The sequence below is a fragment of the Triticum urartu genome, chromosome 1A (assembly GCF_056163025.1).
Source record: "Triticum urartu cultivar PI428250 chromosome 1A, HENAU_Tu73, whole genome shotgun sequence".
Taxonomy (NCBI): Eukaryota; Viridiplantae; Streptophyta; class Magnoliopsida; order Poales; family Poaceae; genus Triticum; species Triticum urartu.
In genome coordinates, this window is record NC_141873.1 from 7,744,014 (window position 1) to 7,764,198 (window position 20,185).

Sequence of the window (20,185 nt, forward strand, 5' to 3'; positions counted from 1 at the left end):
CCGCACATTAACTGGTCATTTTTATACAGATTATAATATTGTCAAATCGACATGGGCTATAACCAAACATCACTGTGATTTCTTTCTGTCAGCAAACAGCTAGTAAGTTTTTTATTGCATTGACACTATCATATGAGACAATGTTTTCTTACTGTTTTGCAGATATCCGAGGATTTAACATTATGGAAATGTTCAGCAGATGATCTTTTGCAAGTGAAAAGAATACATTTTTATAAGGAGCAATCAATGTGGGACCAATACAAGGTGTGTCATTTATCCATGTTCCAATCTTTTCTGCTGACAAAGATGATTCAGAATAATGCAGTCGTCATCTGTTTGACAGATAAGCTGCATTATCCCTAGATCAGCTGGCTCAAACTTCTTTGTTGTGTCATCCCCACTAGTGTAGAGTTTCTATTGGTCGGAAGATTACTAGTGTCAACAGGCATAACCAGTCAATCCTAAGAAATCTTAGTTCAATAGAGAAGAAACACATAAATTATAACTATTCTTTGTGAAATCAATGTATATTTCTTATTTAAATTATCTAGCTCTGCTTCTCTATATTTCCCTGCACCTTTTCTGATGCTAATGTGCTCTTATTGCAGGATTTAGAGGACAAAACTAATTATATGGACAGATTATAACAAGTTTTATATCGGAAATAATCTTGAAACGTGCAAGGGAAATCTTCACATTTTTCCAGAAGCCATATCCATAAAAGCGGCGAAGGCCGTCAAGCTGATGTACCAAGCTAGCTATAGAATTTTTAGATAGATTTCCACTAAGAATTTCCATTTTTTCTCAAATTGGTTTCAACTTTCAGATAGTTAGAATTAGAATTAGAACTTTATTTTCTAGTGAAATACACATTATTGTATGAACGTACAGTTCACTTGTAAAGTATCAATACCCTTTGTAATAAAAATAGTTGTAATGGCCTGCACATTGCTACTTGTTTCGCGGTTGTGATTATGAGAAACTTTTTCAGTTATGAGAATGTGATGATTGCAATGCAACAGTGATGTTCAATAATGCCTAGACAACTACATTATTTGATGATCTGCATGTGCAGCAGGGCATGGTAAAGCAATCCAATTCAAAATAATGAAATACAACAATGTACGACATCATACAGGCATGTCTAGCAGAACGTATGTATTTGTTTAGAAACGTTTTTGAGCATGCCTATAAAGCATCTCAAGTCATGTAGACATGCTTTTGAACGTCCTTAGATAGCATCTCATGTCATGTAGACACGCTCTTGAGCGTCCTTATATAACGTCTCATGTCATGTAGACACGCCTATCAAGTGTGTCTAAATGTGAGACGGTTCATGTGGAGACGCTCGAAGGACGCTTTACTAAAACGACTCTACAATTGGCTAGAGATGAAATACCAAGTCACTAGCTATGTAATTGACGTCTCTACTGGCAGCTTTTGTTGTATTGATCGGAGAGGTATCTCTGGGCCCTCTCGGTAATGCACATCACTATAAGCCTTGCAAGCAATGTGACTAATGAGTTAGTTACGGGATGATACATTACGGAACGAGTAAAGAGACTTGCCGGTAATGAGATTGAACTAGGTATGATAATACCGACGATCAAATCTCGGTCAAGTAACATACCGATGATAAAGGGAATAACGTATGTTGTTATTGCTTTTAACTGATAAAAGATCTTCGTAGAATATGTAGGAACCAATATGAGAATCCAGGTTCCGCAGTTGGTTAGTGACCGGAGATGTGTCTCGGTCATGTCTACATAGTTCTCGAACTCATAGGGTCCGCACGCTTAACGTTCGATGATGATTTGTATTATGAGTTATGTGTTTTGGTGACCGAAGTTTGTTTGGAGTCCCGGATGAGATCACGGACATGATGAGGAGTCTTGAAATGGTCGAGAGGTAAAGATTCATATATTGGAAGATAGTATTCGGACATCAGAATGGTTTCGAGTGGTTCGGGTATTTTTCCGGAGTACCGAGGGGTTACCGGACCACCCCCCCCCCCCCCCCCCGGGGGGGGGAATATTGGGCCTACATGGGACTTAGTGAAGATAGAGGAGGGCCGCAAGGGGTGGCCGCACCCCCCTCCCCATGGCAGTCCGAATTGGACTACGGAGGGGGCGGCGCCCCCCCTTTCCCTCTCCCTCTCCCACTCCTTCCTTTTCCCCTCCGATGAAGAAAGGAAAAGGGGGGGGGGGGCGAATCCTACTAGGAGTAGAGTCCTAATAGGACTCCCCCCCCCCCATGGCGCGCCCTTCCTGGCCGGCCGCCTCCTCCTCCCCTCCTTTATATCCGGTGGCAGGGGGCACCCCATAGCACATCAGTTGTTCTCTTAGCCGTGTGCAGTGCCGCCCTCCACAGTTTACTCCTTCAGTCATAGCGTCGTAGTGCTTAGGCGAAGCCCTGCACGGATCACATCACCATCACTGTCACCGCACTGTCGTGCTGACAGAACTCTCCCTCGACCCTCTGCTGGATCAAGAGTTCGAGGGACGTCATCGAGCTGAACGTGTGCTGAACTCGGAGGTGTCGTACGTTCGGTACTTGATCGGTTGGATCGCGAAGACGTTCGAATACATCAACCGCGTTAACCTAACGCTTCCGCTTTTGGTCTATGAGGGTACGTAGACACACTCTCCCCCTCTCGTTGCTATGCATCTCCTAGATAGATCTTGCGTGATCATAGTAAATTTTTTGAAATTACATGCTACGTTCCCCAACACTATCACCCTCTTGTTGCTATGCATCTCATAGATAGATCTTGCATGAGCATAGGAAATTTTTTGAAATTGCATGCTATGTTTCCCAACACTTGGACCAAGTTATGCACGTGGCTCTCAGCCGTGGCATCCAACGATTGGAAAGCCCGTATGCTTCCGATATCCTGGGCAAAGTTTTTGATGGCAAATCCCTTAGGGGGACTCCCTCATTACTTCTCATAGGTAAAGCCACCAACTTTCGAAATCACAAGGCCGGTGTCAGGTACGGCGTGGCCAAACTGGCACCTCTTGTATCTTTCGCATATTCTTTTGCCATTGGTCATTCCAAAGTGTTTGATCTCATCGAATTTTCTCCAATCTTGATGTAGGAATGGTGCGCCTAGCCCAGGACGAGCGGATGGTTGAGATGGCCTGGATGTTGTCCGAGCATAGGGCCCAGGCCACACCCCATAGCAAACGCGTGAGGGGGGCATCTTCTTGGCCGTTGGACAAGGTGGCAGGGGTGATGTCGATGCCGTCAGACATAGTGGACTGAGTGCTAGTGCCGAATCCAACAGCAAGGGCCACACCATGCTCACGCTAGTAGCTACGTGTTCATATCGCGTGCTCCCGTGGAGGGAACGTCCTTTGTGGGGGGCAAGCGAGAAAAATGACTAAGGTCACACCAAGACCCGGCAACATGTAGGTTCCTATTTCACCCCCCCCCCCCCCCCCCCCCCCACACACACACACACACACGCACACCCTCAAATAAAAATGTGAATCATTTGAAACATGTTAAAACTTGAGTGTAGTTTTTGATTTTGGAAAAATATGCTCACAAGCTCAGGAGTCAACTGTCGATACTACGTAATTAAACAAACAAGAAGATTGACTTGATGAGCAATTTTACCACCTCTTCTTGCTTGCTTTTTTTACTAAATGCATCAAATGTTACAAAATAGTAGATAAAAACTTAGTTCAATAAATTAATCAGTTGAAGCCAGAACAAACCTTCAAATGTACTTGAATCAATTAAGAAGTGTAAAGCCAGTACTAATCTAATATTTATTAATAACTTGCACGAAATTACAACCCTTGACATTGAAAGGGAATATGATGAGTCATGTGTTGATAACGTGTACACCATTACTACACTTGACATAAAAGGAGAATTTGATGAGTCATGTATTGAGAACGTGTACAACATTACTATCAGCTTGTTGATCTTACCATCCTACTATACAACACTACAAGTTAGTTTAAAAAAGAACAAGAGTCCAGAACGAACATAAGAGTACTAGCTTGATCTATCTGAACAACATGTCGCGCTATGAAGATTTGGTTTATTTCTAATAACTTGTACAACATGACAAACTTAGATCCAAAAGGAATGCAATCCAGATAATTGTTTGACAAGTAAAGTGAGTAGGATGAGTCATTGCTAATTATCATGTTTTCCTCACTCTTAGATGATATGTACAATAAAAAGGCAACTTTGATGATCACTCCAAAATTGTGTTTGTATGTAGTGCCACCAAACACAACAAACCAGATAATCAGTTCGATAAGCATTGAATCACTTTTAAAAAGGAAAGCAATAATGAAAAGAAACCTAACCATGGTAGCTATAAAAGAGCCTGCAATATGTAGGCTCCATACCATCATCCATCCTTCACACAACTAGAGCACAATCATCAAATCCAAGTAAGTAATAGTTGACACAAATTCACCATGAAGACCTTACTCATCCTCACAATCTTTGCAGCGGCTCTAACCATCGCCACCGCCAATATACAGGTCGACCCTAGCGGCCAAGTACAATGGCCACAACAACAACCATTCCCCCAGCCCCAACCATTCTCCCAGCAACCACAACAAGCGTTTCCCCAACCCCAACAAACATTCCCCCTTCAACCACAACAAGTATTTCCCCAACCACAACAACCACAACAACAATTTCCCCAGCCCCAGCAACCACAACAACCATTTCCCCAGCCCCAACAACCCCAACTACCATTTCCCCAACAACCATTCCCCCAGCCTCAACAACCCCAACAACCATTTCCCCAGTCACAGCAACCACAACAACCTTTTCCCCAGCCCCAACAACAATTCCCGCAGCCCCAACAACCGCAACAATCATTCCCCCAGCAGCAACAACCGTTGATTCAGCCATATCTACAACAACAGATGAACCCCTGCAAGAATTACCTCTTGCAGCAATGCAACCCCGTGTCATTAGTGTCGTCCCTCGTGTCAATGATCTTGCCACGAAGTGATTGCCAGGTGATGCAGCAACAATGTTGCCAACAACTAGCACAGATTCCTCGTCAGCTCCAGTGCACAGCCATCCATAGCGTGGTGCATGCCATCATCATGCAGCAAGAACAACAAGGCATACAGATCCTGCGACCACTGTTTCAGCTTGTCCAGGGACAGGGCATCATCCAACCTCAACAACCAGCTCAATATGAGGTGATCAGGTCATTGGTATTGAGAACCCTTCCAAACATGTGCAACGTGTATGTCCGACCTGACTGCTCCACCATCAACGCACCATTTGCCAGCATAGTTGCCGGCATTGGTGGCCAATGAAAATTGCTAATAGGTAGATGGATCATCGTTGCTTAGCTGATGCACCAATGGTTGTAACGATGACAAATAAAATGGCATGCACCGTCATGTGTGACCCCGACCGGTGCTAGTTCAAGCTTGGGAATAAAAGACAAACAAAGTTCTTGTTTGCTAGCATTGCTTGTCACTATTTCATTCACTTTTTTAATTATTTCGATGTTCGTCCCTAACCGCAACCCTAGCCTTACACATCAATAGCTAGCTGCTTGTGCTGGCAGGTTACTATTTAATCTATCGATTAATGGTCGACCTATTAATCCAGTTAACAGGTCGATTGACATATTAGTTACTGCTCCCAGGCTGACTGAGTAACTATCAGTTTCCGAGTTCCTGGATATCGCACACAATAATAATTCAACGTATTTCAATGTCTAGAAGTAAATGTGCCATTTTAGCACCAAAACAAGCGCTTGAATAGAAACACTCCATCACTCTAAATGTTAATATGGCTAATTTTGCATTGGTGCAATTTTGAGTTCGGTGGCATCAAAGCATTTTTCAAAAGCAATTCTTTAGGGGACTCCAAAGAGGTGAAAATCAAACTAAAGTTGCCACATGGTAAAAGATAAACCATGTTATGAGCAAGAGCAAATATTGAGTCACAATAGCAAGCGCCAAACATGCAATTAGACTCTTGATATGGTTTCCGAGATGGAAACAATTTACAGATGACAAACAAAGCTTAAGTATCATTTGTTCTAACTAGCACAGTGGCCCGCTCGATGCGCGGGCTAGAAATTTATATTATTTTGCGCATGAAAAATCTCATTTGAAACCCAGAAATCTCACATGAGTTATAATATTTTGACGGAAAAAATCGGTTGTAAAAAATCTATAATGTCATTAGTCATACGAATACCGATTATAAATTTTGACAATATCATTTAGTTGCTGAGAACAAACATTCTCATATTATATTTCTCTAATTAAAAATAAATTTCATTTTTTTGTGCAGACTAATAATCTTGTTCAATTCATTTGAACTGTTTTCGAAAGAGGAACATCCATAAAATGTGCTTGTGAATATTTAGTCAACCATGTGGAGGAGTTATATTAATTGTCACTGAAGACTTGGGGAATTTGATGAATCAAGTATCTACCTGAGTTGCAGGTGCACTGAGTTCATAGTTGGCAGCCCTGCACCGGGAGGCACAACCATGGTCTTGTCCTACGTGGTTTCCTGACTGTGGCATAGACATATAGAGACCAAGCGTTTTATGACTGTATAAAAGAAATAGAGACTCCAATCGAAAGAAAGTCATCTGCTAGCTATTATAGGGGTAGGTACGAACGGAACTAGCTCGATCAGCTGGTCGTGTGCATGCTGCAAGTCATCTTGTCCGACGAGGCGGATGTGCATGCATCAAATATTTGTTTACCTGAAAATTACTATATGCATGACGCTGAAACTTCCTATGTGCAGAAAGGATTAGCCCATAAATCAGAAACTTCCAGTGTGCATGAGGATTAGCCCATCAATTAATTTATGTAATCTGCTGACCTGCTGATGTTAAGTTGTGGTGCGGCTGTTTCCGTCTAGCCGCAGGAATCAAGCAAGGAAGGAACGTATACTTGCGCGTACAACTCGACAGATGTCTAGATTGATCAGCTGGCCGTGTGCATGCTGCAAGTCATCTTGTCCGATGAGGCTGATGTGCATGCATCAAATATTTGTTTACCTGAAAATTACTACGTGCTTGAAGCTGAAACTTCCATGTGCAGGAAGGATTAGCCCATAAATCTGAAACCTCCAGTGTGCATGAGGATTATGTCATCAATTAATTTATGTAATCTGTTGGCACGCTGATGTTAAGCTGTGGTGCGTCTGTTTCCTTCCGGCTGCAAGAATCAAGTAAGCAAGGTACGTATACTTGCGCATACAACTCGTCGGATGCCTCCGGCCATGGCCAAAAGCATTGGTGAGTATTTTCCGAGACATAGAGCCTCGCTATCACGAACAGTCATGGGACCACGGCAGCAATATGAGAGGATGGGTAGGGTTTCTTCTTTGTAAGTCTTTTTACCGTGTTCTTTTCGTTGGTATGGTGCGGGAGCGCCCGTGGGAATAAATGAAAATTGATGGTCCAGATCTAATTACAGTGATGACCTATAAAATTGAATGATCGAATGTTTATATTTTCAGTTTTTTTTCTTCCACCCGCAAAAAAAAGAATGTTTATATTTTTTGTGTAATTTTGTAACATAATTCTCTTTTTTTAGTTAACCCATAATTTACTTTTAGTGTATAAAAAGATAGATTTAGGTGTGATATATGACCCTCCGGAACGGCTAGTTCTATATCTGGTCCTTTTATTATCTATTTAATGATAGTGGTCCACCAAATCAACGGTTAGATGTTTCTAATTATTGTGGGATTTTCTAGCATATTCTCTGTTTTTTGGTAACCCGTTAATTCGTTTTTATATATAATATATTGATTGTAGAAATTTCTTTTACTTGTAGAATAACTCAGTTGTTATCTCTTTAAGCCTGCATTGTGATATTGACTTCTCAATCTACGAACACAAAGCAAATATTACATTTACAGTTATGGACTCCAAACATATCTGAAATCATTCCGTGTAGAAGTTCCTTAGAAGGATATGTTCTGAATCAAGGAAATATTGAACAAATCTAGATTCGAAGATTGCAGAAGGAACAACTGAAATGGGGGAAAACTGGAGCGCCTTATCCAGCCTCCTCTCTATGTATTCTACATAGACATGGTCTTTTACATCTTAGGCCCCCAACTGTTACATGTTCACACATTTATATAACTCAATAGGATATAATAGTTTTGAGCTAAACAAATTTACTATTGTGCTCGTGTCTTGCATAGTTAAAGCTGAAAATCAACATAACTACTGGAAAGTTTGAAAGACAAGTATGGGAAACAAATAGTAGGATATATATTTGACTAGAATGTTGACCAAATAACCCAGAGCAAACTACTAAAACTAAGCAAAAGAATATATTCTACCTTATACGAACTGTAATAATGATAAAACTATGATTTTTTTTGACAAATCTGTAGCACAGAACAAATACAAATTCAAACAAATCAGCCACAGATCCCTGAGCCCATCCAAAAATTAATGTTAGTGAAAACTGAAAGAAGTCTTAACCCGATTAGACCCAAATGATCTATGTTCCAACAACTAATGCTAGTTGAAACTACAACACAAATGGTGTATGTTCTACTATCTATGTTTATAAATATAAGACATTTGGCGGCTTAAATTGAACTGCCAAAACGACCTATATTATGGAACGGAGGGCGTACCAAGTATATTCTCCAGTCCAAATTTGTTCACGTAAAGTGCATCTCTAACCGATCCCCTAAAAAAATAGAGGTGTAATCGGCCGAGTAAAACATTAGTGGAGTAAACTAGGATCCACTAAGTTTTGGCCGCACCTAACAACTCTCCTAAATTTAGCGGAGTAATATTTTCTTGTGAAATTTATTTCATTTTCAGCCACCGAAATAAACTCCATTATTTTTTTATTTCATAGAATGATATCTTAAGAGCAACTTCAGTCGGAGATTACTAATTTGACCCCTCTAACGTCCGCGGTGAGCGGGCGTGTCCGTTTTGACTCCTCATATTTGCTGCCAAATAACCACACCCCTCTAATTTTCCTCTTATTTTCAGTCATTTTGTCGAGAACATTGTGTGCGAGTAGGCGGGGCACGTACGAGGCCAGCGGCTGGCAAGCCCGCGGCTGTGTCAGGCAGACCTCGACGGCTCTAGCTTCGGCGATCACCGGAGATTAACACGAGAGTGGGTGCGAGAGAGGGAGAGAGTCTTTGCGCTGCGAACTGCTTGCAGCTTTTCTGTTTCTGCTCTTTATTCAGAGTTTGCAACTGAATTACAAGAAAACGCGGAGCTAGTGCGAGTAGTGGACGTCGCCATCCCAGCGCCCCCCGCACTTTGCCCACCATGGAGCCTTGACCATGCACTCGTGCCATCCCACGATCGGGTCAGGGCGCCGCTAAAGACTCTAACCAAAACCGAGTCGTAGCTCGGGCTTATCTGACGAAACTGAAACTATTGACGAAACTGAAACTATCGACACCTAAAACCCTAAACCTGAACATTGAAGTTTACCCAACAATCACCCCCTAAACTGAACGTTCAGGGCATTGCCTCGATCATGCCGATGCTTGAGCGTAGCTGCTGCAGTCGAACGCGACCAAGGGGCTTGGTGAGCATGTCTGCAAGCTGAAACTCTGTTGCCACATACTCGAGTTCAATCTTCTTTGTCTCCACGCAATCTCTAATGAAATGATACCTGAGCTCGATGTGCTTCGATCTATCGTGCATCAGAGGATTCTTTGCAAGGGAGATTGCGGATTTGTTGTCGACCTTGAGCCTCACTGTCTTCTCTTCCTCTTCTCTGAACTCGCCGAGCAGGTGCGTGAGCCAGATTCCCTGACAGGCTGCTGTGGTTGCTGCGACGTACTCTGAGTCGTAGCTGGAGAGTGCCACAATCTTCTGCTTCTGCGACTGCCAGGTTATCACTCCTCCTCCGAGCAAGAACAGGGTGCCGGAGGTGCTCTTGCGTGTGTCCACATCGCCGCCAAGGTCACTGTCGTTGTACCTAGTGAGTTCAGGCTCACCATCTCCTTTGTCGTACTTGCAGCCCAGGTGCAGAGTGCCGGTGATGTACCTAAAGATGTGCTTGACGGCGGTGCGGTGTTCTTCAGTTGGCGCCTCCATGAAGCGCGAAACGTACCCAACCGAGAAGGTCAGGTCAGGGTGCGTGTGCACCAGATAGCGCAGGCTGCCGACGACGCTGCGGTACTCCGTCGCATCCACTGGCGGCGTCGTGCTCTCCTTTGATAGCTTGAAGCGGGGCTCCATGGGGATGTGACAGGGCTTGCAGCCAGCCATGCCACTCTTCTCTAGGAGCTTCCGTGCGTACGCGCTCTGAGTAATGACGATGCCATCCTCTGTCTGCTTCACTTCAATTCGGAGATAGAAACTTAGCAGACCCAGATCAGACATCTTCAACAGCTTCTGCATCTCTCCTTTGAACTTGATGATCTCTTCTGTGTCGGATCCGGTGATCACCAGGTCGTCCACGTACACGCCCACGATGAGGCGTGTGGTCGCCGTGCCCCGCGCGTACACCGTGTGCTCTGACGGACAGCGCGTGAACCCCAGCTTGCTTAAACAAGTGTCCAGCTTGGTGTTCCACGCTCTGGGATCCTGCTTCAGACCGTACAAGGCCTTGTTCAGGCGCAGGACGAGATGCTCCTTGCCGGCGACGCAAATCCCGGCGGCTGCTGCACATAGACTTTCTCCTGGAGTTCGCCGTTCAGGAACGCCGATTTGACGTCCATGTGATGAAGGGCCTAGCCCGCGTTCGCCGCGAGTGCCAGCAACACCCACACTGACTCGTGACGCACTACTGGAGCGAACACCTCCTCGCAGTCGATGCCGTACTGCTGTACATAGCCCTTCGCCACGAGCCGAGCTTTGTGCTTGAGTACCTCCCCGCGCGCGTCCTTCTTGATCTTGTAGACCCACTTCAAGCCAATGACGCGGTGCCCTGGAGGGAGAGATGTGAGCTGCCATGTTTGATTGTCCTCGATCGAGCTCAACTCTTCGATCATGGCGCCCCGCCTACTTGCTTCTTGGTCTGCCTCAGTAAACGAGCTCGGCTCCTCAGCAGCCAGCAGGTGGAGCTCTTCGTCTGGGTCGTCTGCCGGGCCGAAATCCAGCACGTTCTGCAAGGTGCGGAAACGGTGCTCACGCTCTCGTCTACCGCGTCGAGCATGTTGTCGCTGAACGACGTCGGTGGCGACACCAGCTCCACCCCTCCCGGGCTGACAGATGCTAGAGTGGACGGTGCTGGAGTTGACGATGCTGCAGTTGACGGCGCTGGAGACGCTGGTGGTGTGGTCGAAGGCGAGGTGGCTGCACCCCCCCCCCCCTCATCTGTCGCCCCTGGAGGCTTTCTCACCAGGTGTTCGACCACGAACGTGTCGGCGCCGCTGAACGTGTTCACGGCGCTTTCCTCCTTTGCCCAGTCCCAGCGCACCCCCTCGTCGAACACGGCGTCGCGCGTGATGTGCACGCGCCCAGTTGTTGGGTCATAGGCTATGTAGCCCTTTGTGTCGTGCTTGTAGCTGACGAAGATCATCAGCCGACTGCGATCGTCGAGTTTCTTCAGTCCAGGGCGCGTGTCCTTCACATGCACTACACACCCAAAAGTGCACAGGTAATGCATGTTCGGCTTGCGTCCATGCCATGCCTCAAATGGCATCACGCTGTCCAGGCTTTTGGTGGGCGCGCGGTTCAGCACGAACCCCGCCGTCGTGACCGCTTCGCCCCATAACTTGCCGGGGACGTGCTTGGCCTTCAGCAGACTCTGGGCCATGCCCACCATCGTGTCGTTTCGGCGCTCCACCACACCGTTCTGCTGTGGTGAGTATGGGGCGGTGAGGTGGCGGCTGACGCCCAGCTCGGTGCAGTACGTCGTGAAAGAGCCGGACGTGAACTCTCCGCCGCGGTCCGTTTGCAGCGTCCGCAGCTTGCGCCCTGATTCAGACTCCGCGTGAGCTTGCGTGCGCTTGATCGCCGCTGCGGCCTCGTCCTTTGTTGCGAGCAGTACGAGCCACATGAACCTTGTGGCATCGTCCACCAGCAGGAGGAAGTATTTCTTCTCGCTCGGTGTTGTCGGCGAGATCGGCCCGCAGAGGTCGTTGTGCACGAGCTCCAGCCGCTCCTATGCGCGGTGCTTGGCCTGGTGTGCGAACGCGGAGCGCTGCTGCTTGCCCGCCAGACACGCGTCGCAGAGTTGGTCCACATGCTCGACCACGGGCATGCCGTGCACCATGTCCTGGCGTGCTAGCTTGCACAGGGCATCGAAGTTGAGATGCTCGTAGCGCGCGTGCCAGGTCCACGCCGTGTCGCCGCCGCTATGCACTGCAAGACACACGAGCTGCGTGATCCGTAACGCAACAGAGTACAAATGATTTGGTGCTCTCTGTACGTTGGCGAGGAGGCAACCCTCCCGGTCGCGCACGCGTAGGACGCCGTCCTGGATCAGCACCTGGCAGCCGCTCTCGTCAAGCTGGTCTAGGCTGATTATCTGGGAGCGCAGCCGCGGGATGTAATACACCCAGTGATCGGGCGGTGCTCGCCGGTCTTGCACGCCAGCAGGATGGTTCCCCGACCGAGATGTTGACGGCAGAGCCGTCGCCAAACTTGACGATGCCGGTGATGGCCGTGTCGAGCTCGGCGAAGACGGCGCGATCGCCGGTCACGAGGTGGACCGGCGTGGCTTCCGTGCCGATGGAGTTGTGGTCGGAGAGCCTGCAGCTTTGGGCCATCAGCAGGCTCTGCTCCTCGTCCTCGCCACCAGCCTGGACGAGATTTGCCTGCTCCTTGAGCCGGGCCTTGCACTCACGCGCCCAGTGCCCCACCTGCTTGCAGTAGCGGCAGATGTCTTTGGACTTGTCCCCGCTGTTGGTGCTGCGGCCGCCGTTCTAGCCACGACCGCCGCGTCCGCGGCCACGCCCTCTGCCGCGCCCACGGCCACGGTCGTTGCTGCCGGATGATCCGTCCCCTTCTCGCAGCTTCAGGCACGCGAACCACTCCTCCTTCGTGAAGAGCAGTTTGCCACCACCGCCATCACCCTCGGAGGGAGTGCCGTACAGATCGTACCTCTCCTCGGCGACCTTCAGCCGCCCGATGAGCTCCTCAAGCACCAGAGTGTTGAGGTCGACCAGCGTCTGGATCGCACACGCCATCTGCGAGTAGGCCTTGGGAACGACCGAGAGGAACTTGCGGACGACGGCGGGCTCGCCAATCTTGTCACCAAGCAGCTCAAGCTGAGTTACCAGAGAAGATAGGCGCCTACCGAAGTCGTCGATGCTCTCGCCATCGTTGAACTTGATCGCCTCGTCCTGGCAGCGCAGAGACGTCGCCTTGGTCTCATGAACGCGCGCCACACCCAGCCGCATTGTCTTGATCGTGCCCCAGGCGTCCTTCACCGTGGGCTTGACGGTGAGCGTGGACACCATCTCTGGCGGCACCCATCGTAGCAGGCACTCCATTGCCGTGTGATTTGTTTCTCGCTCCGGAGTCCCATCATTGACGGCGACCCAGAGCTGGCGCGCCTCCAGCATCACTTGCATCAGGAGGGCCCAGTCCGCGTAGTTAGTGCGCGTCAGCATGGACCAGGCCCCGCCGGTGTCGCAGACGACGCGCTGGTGTACAACCACGGCGGCGCGGCCGCCACTATTGCCCGAGTCCACCACGGTCTTGCTCGGGCTGTCAGGTCCTGCCATCTCCACAGGTGATCGAGCAACGGGGCTCTGATACCAATTGTCAGGCAGACCTCGACGGCTCTGGCTCCAGCGATCACCGGAGATTAACACGAGAGTGGGTGCGAGAGAGGGAGAGAGTCTTTGCGCTGCGAACTGCTTGCAGCTTTTCTGTTTCTGCTCTTTATTCAGAGTTTGCAATTGAATTACAAGAAAGCGCAGAGCTAGTGCGAGTAGTGGACGCCGCCATTCGAGTGGCCCTCGCGCTTCGCCGCCATGGCGCCTTGACCATGCACTCGTGCCATCCCACGATCGGGTCAGGGCGCCGCTAAAAACTCTAACCAAAACCAAGTCGCAGCTTGGGCTTATCTGACGAAACTGAAACTATCGACACCTAAAACCCTAAACCTGAACATTGAAGTTTACCCAACAGGCTGCGCCAGCAAGTGGCTATGACCAGCGGATGCGGCGGCTAGAAGTTAACTTGCTAGCACGCTAGCACGGCGGCCATCTCGAGCGCGGCCGCACGCACAGCTAGGTGAGCACGCGAGCGCAGCAGCCTGTGCTAGCACGACCGACATGCCGTGCTCCCGCACGCGCGCGGCCCGGCTTGAGCGCAACAGCCTTGGCGCGCATGAGCTCTGGCATTCCATGACCACCACGCCCCGAGGGAAGCAGCAACGATCCCCGGCTCCCGGCGCCGGCGACGGCTGCTGCGCGTGCACGCACGCTGTCGCGGCACGGCGGCCAGGAGCTACAGAGGCTTCCAGCACACTCGCACGCGAGCTCGCCTATGTCTCATGCGGCTGCCCGCAGCACCCTCCTGTGCTCCTGCACGCGACGGCTGCGCCGGCTCGCCTGACGGTCCCGCACAAAGTGAGGTGTCCGGTTGGGTCACATTTTTTTATCGGACACTGACCGAGCGGACCTTTCAAACGTTTAGGGAGAAAATAGGGGCTCTGGCTGTAGATTCTCTAATATATCGGAGTACACAATTCACAAATTCTTCACTGAAAAAACAAAACCGAAAAAAAAAGTAAAACCACAATTAAACACTTTGATGGAAATCCAACTTCCATAACTTCTCCGGAAGATGGCTCAATATTTTCTCCATGTCTTCGCTTTGAACATTGTTAATTTCTCAATTGGCTTGTGGTGCTTGCACACTTTTTCTCATCTCTTGTCTGTACTTTAGCAAGGAGTGCATGAACATCTAGGAAATTCCTCGCTATCAATAGATCGACGTACTCTTCTTAGTAATACCAAAACTTGCTTTCTTCCTACACATAATTTTGAGCAAACAATAAGCTAAAAATTGTGACAAAACCGAGGAACAACAATACGAACAAGCACTAATGGCATCCTTTTCGCACATGAAGAACACCCATCTAGGATGCTTCGGCGTGCTCACAACTCAACGCAACACTCCATGGGAAGTAGTCACACTTGATGAACAGTAGTGTGCAGCCGACAAGCTGTTGAGCTAGTGCCGAGCCCAGACAACGGCCACCAGGGGTGGCTACGGTGCCGGTCCATCGACAAGTGAAATTTGAGCGCCTAAAGGAGAAGGCCATACTGAGATGCGGAGCAGAGTCGTTGTCGGGGCTGCGTGATTCAGTAGCCATCGAATCTAGGCGGCCAGATGCCTCGAATCCAGCGCCAACGACGAGGCATCTAGATCTGCCGAATTGGGCGCGTCGACGACAAGAGATGCCCAAATCCGATTCGACGCGACAGGCGGCGTGTCGTATGGAGCTTCGAAAATGCCAGGTAGGGGCCGGCAACAACAGGAAGGAGCCGAAGTAGATGATGCGTGGGGATGGTGGGAGCGGCCAAGGAGGGCAAAGACTTTTTTCCTCCAGTGTTTGGTTTTTTAGAAAAGGAGGATGACCCCCGGCCTCTGAATCTGGGAGATGCATATGGCCACTTTATTGATTATTCTCGAGGACCTTACAAAGTGTTACAACAATAAGCCTGAATCCACCATCTAGGCAACGTATGCCGCTACTCCTATCCATATGATGAAGGGGTGCTAGCTGGGTCACTACCCAGACCACTCACCTAATCCTAACATCAAAAGCTGGAATCCCCAGCCTAGCCACATACCGGGTCTGGGGCATAAACCGCTCTGACGCACTCATAGGTGTCGTCTCCACCATCTTCCACTGGTCCATCTCTTGAGGTGCCAACCTTGGCAGGCTCCTCCGCCATCAACGCCACCACGACGCCAAATGACGACCACCACCTATGCTAGAACATCGCCAAGCAAATGGAGCGCTACCACAAGATGAAGATCAGCGGTAGAATAGATAAAACGCCGCACACATTGCCGCCGCCAAACACCTCACATGCACCACAAAGCGCCCACCATGCTTCCGGGAACCCCAGGCGACGCCTTCAAGAAGGAACGCGATGATGGTACGACGTTGTTGCCCGCAAGGGGAACTAGAGCTTTCGCCCAAATGAAGAGCACGGTGAGAAACGGGATAGGACCTCGACAAGGCCTCCAAGAAGGGAACCGACGCCCACAAGGCGCCGCCATTGTCGTGGCCTCCGCCGATGGCCAAGGGTTTCCCCCGATCCCGCCCCCGTCCCATCCACCCGGCCAAAGACCTGGCCAGGGGAGCACACGCAACCGAAGAAGGCGTTGGACTTCATCGAAGCAGGCACACCGGGTGACGGGGCACCCCGACCCACCGTAGTAGACGTCCACCAAGACCTCACCACCCGCACAGCCGAAGTCGCGGACCACCAGCTCCCACGGCCGTCGCCCGTCGAGAGGCCACGCCGTCCACACCGCCCGAGGCCGCCGCCCCGGCATCCACCCACCGCGCACATCCCGTAAAAACACGGAGAACAACCCACACCGCCGCCACCAGGGAGACCACGCCGCGAGCACCCAAGTCGGGCGACGAGGCAGGGCCGCGTCGGCCAGATACGGGCGGATCCGGCGATCCCTGGCCCACCAGCCGCCAGAGAGGAGCTGGCCCCAACCCAGGGCCGAGCCGGCCTGATCTGGCAGCCGGACCTTCCAAGGGGACCCCCATACTGGATCGGGTGGAGGGCTAGCGACAGCTCCGACGACTGACGGCCGCCACAGAGGGCCTGTGTCGGCGGCCACCAGGAGCTAGGGAGGCGGGCGGCGGCATCTAATGCGGGGTGGGGGCGCCTCCAACGTCGAGGCGGGTGCGCGGGGAAACCCCGCCGCCGCATCCGCCGCGTGGGCGGCTGCCGGCGGCGACGGGGGAGGAGGAGGGGAGGCGGGGGGAAACCGGCGGCCGGCTAGGGTTTCGCCCCCGAGTCACCCGGAGCGGACGGCGCGGGGGAAGGAGGAGGGGAGGCGGTGCACTCTGACGCGGATGAGAATGGATGTTTGGTGGCCGAGTAAATATAGGCGGGGAGGCGGAGGAGTAAAGTATTTACTTCTATTATGAGTTTAGGAGTTCGGCTAGGTGCCGGTTAAAGAAGTAAAACCGAAATTGTACTCCTCTATCCTTTTAGTGGATCGGCATGCCCTAAGACCCCATCCGAGATAGTAAGTACAAATAGCCAAAATTGCGTTGCAGGTATGATCCTGGTTAGTTTAGCCACTAGAGTACACTGAGCATAACTAGACAGTTTCAGCGCCTCTTCTTGCCTGCTTTTGCAGCACCAATTTCGATTGCCTTGCGACGAGGTAGATAATTAAGCACACCAACAAAGGAAAGACCAGATGCCAACGGCCACTGTTTGCCAACAATTCTCTGCAGATGAATGGTTGATCTGTTAGTCGTTAACCGATGATTAAATATGGTTTCCTATTTTGGATGTAATAGATAAGTTAGTCCAAGAAGAGATTCGAATGAAATTACCTTTGCCTGGAAAGTTCCATGTGCCAAAGGTGGATACACAGAAGTGAAATGTCAGCAGCCAGCACCAAAGATATTGCATTCAAACATTACAATCATGAAGTGATATATGATAGCTAACCGATTCAAACTAGCGATGTGAAGGTCTGTCAGCGAGAATATCAAATGGAAGGATGGGAGTTGAATAGGCCTCCTTCAGAAAAGGAAAGAAGCTATTTAAGCTCAGGGAACAGAACATTATAAAGCAACACAAATCACAATATTATTCAGCGCAACAACCAGTAGCTAGCTATAAGTTACTGAGATTCAGGATCCGGCTATGTATCCATGGAATGCCAATCATATCGGTGTCCTTAAGCGAAAGCCCTGTAAAGCTCATCCAATGATGACTACCAATCACCGGTCGGTACAAGGGTTTCTCATGACGTATTATGTTAACATAAAACAATCACAATTCCAGTTGATGTTTTCAAAAGTTAATCCTGTTCTCTTAACATGCCACTCGGGTTCTGCAGTAAAACATAAAGCAATCACTAAATAAAGCATGTAACCCCAACAAATCTGGAGTGCAGCCTTTGAGGGAACACGGTAATTTATAATCGTGGGAGAACCCTGAAACTTGCCCTGCGCTTTGGTCTCCAAGACAAAGTTATGGGATGTCGTTGAACCGCTGGCCATACAAACAAAAGGTACATACTTGCATACATTGTCAAGGGAAAATGCCAGCATGGTAACAACAGGACAATGGATTAGGGAGCATGCTCACGGATCGAGCTTCTCCACTATCTTTGATGTGCTCCCGGAGACGAGCTCAAACGCTTCCTGTGGCCAAGAGTCGTCGTTCAGGCTAACATCATAGGCAATCCGGTAAATTAAAAACTGTCCGGTAAAGATCTATGGAGACAGGACACTTCAATATACTTAAAAATGGATTCTAACATTGATAAAATGTAAAAACACCATGGACATTCCATCAGACCTGAAAATTATCTAACCTAATAGCGAATCAATTTATCTGGTGAGATTTCAGTTCCAATCTTCATTTCACTCAAGTTTCTAATTACAAGTATAGAAGGACATGGCAATTTATCCAAGATATAGTAACATTCGCCATGATTGCTCATGGCGTGCTCCAGCAGATAGGCCCACATTTAGTTAAAAAGTATCCACCAACAATTAATCACCAGTTAGACCTTACAGTAGATAATAAGATAAATTTAGCCGAAGTATGAAACTGTTGAGCTAAGAAGTGAGATCTGGTAGGCGCTGGTGCAGATCGAGGCGGCAGGGGCTGATGTCGACACCATTAGCCATAGCGGACTGACCGTTGGCGCGGAATCCAGCAGCAAGGGCCATCTTGCTGACGCGAGCAGATAAGTGCTGCTACTGCGTGCCCCCGTAACCCTTCCGTGGCAAGACCTGCCCAAGGAGGACAGGCAAGAGAAACGACTGAAGACACACCAAGACCCGGCAACGTGTAGGTTCATATTTCACCCCCACCCACGGATAAAAATGTGAACCATTTGAAGCATATTAAAACTTGAGTGGATTTTTTTATTCTAGAAAAATATGTATGCTCACTAGAGATCAGGAGTCAACCGTCGGTTCTAGGGTATTAATAAACGAAGAGTAAAATGTATCCGCGGTCATTGTACTTATGTCGAAAACTCACTTTGGTCACTGTACATAAAAATACGATCAATACGGTCACTGAATATGATTTGAGGTGATTATACGGTCACTGACTCACCATATAGCTTCTTATTTTGTCTACTTTGACCAGTCAAATTGCCTACCCTCTGTACCTTTATATGGGTCCCACCTGTCAAATACGCATGCACACAGTCGCACACAACACGCATGCACAGTTGCATACACTCACACACAACACGCACGCAGGCACACAGCTAGCAGCCTAGCACATACTGTAGCATGCATACATGACACATCGGAGGCCACCGGGTCGTGCTCCGGCAGCCGCGCTACCGTGGTGTGGACGCATTATGAGAACGACCGATGTGGCCATCTCATGCAAATAGAGAGTTGGCATGCGTTGCGTCGCCTCGTCTCGCAGTTCGTGTACATCCGCCGGCATCCGCTCGTGAGACCCAGTACCGGATGACCGGCAACACGACGTGCACCCCGGCACCGTTCAATCCCACTAAGTCATGTCAGGCGGCTGCTGCTTGCTGTGCGCGCGTACTAAGCTTGCTTTGTGCTTGCTTGTGTGTGTACGTGTAACTTGAGAATAGTGAGAGGCTGTACAGGTGCGCCAAGCTGCCGCAGGCTGCGTGTGAACCAGACGCTGAAGGCCCGGAAATACATGGCCGCGGTGAGCACGTGGAAGACATGGCGTGAGGGCTCGGACCTGAGAGACAGCAGACGCGTTGGCGAGGCAGGACTCTACGGGTTGCATGGCAAGGTACCGGAGAGATTTGGGCGTGTAGATGGCTGCAATGCGTGTGTGCTGCGTGCACCCGTGCTGCTGCATGCTGCGTGTTGCGTGCTTCTGTATAAAAAAACATTACTATGCAAATGAACACTAAAATGTTTTGGTTAAGATTGCTTAAGCGTGCGGGTTCCCACCCTGAGATCTCAGGTTCGATCCGGTGCATTTTAATTTACTTTGTTTATTTCTACCTACTGATAGGTTGGACCCACATAAAGGTCGAGACAGATCGTTGGCTGATTAGACTGCATTATGTGCCATAAAG

The 20,185-nt window shown here is 49.1% G+C and overlaps 1 protein-coding gene and 1 pseudogene across 1 annotated transcript; one reads left to right on the forward strand and one right to left on the reverse strand.

Moving 5' to 3' along the window:
- LOC147988238 (uncharacterized) overlaps positions 1-19,962 on the reverse strand; it is a 110,753-nt pseudogene extending 90,791 nt beyond the window's left edge.
- Positions 4,354-5,459, forward strand: LOC125543790 (gamma-gliadin-like). Its single transcript, XM_087543606.1, has one exon. It carries the CDS (start codon positions 4,443-4,445, stop codon positions 5,304-5,306), a length of 864 nt encoding a protein of 287 aa, XP_087399732.1. The 5' UTR covers positions 4,354-4,442; the 3' UTR covers positions 5,307-5,459.
- Positions 19,963-20,185: the final 223 nt, after the last annotated feature.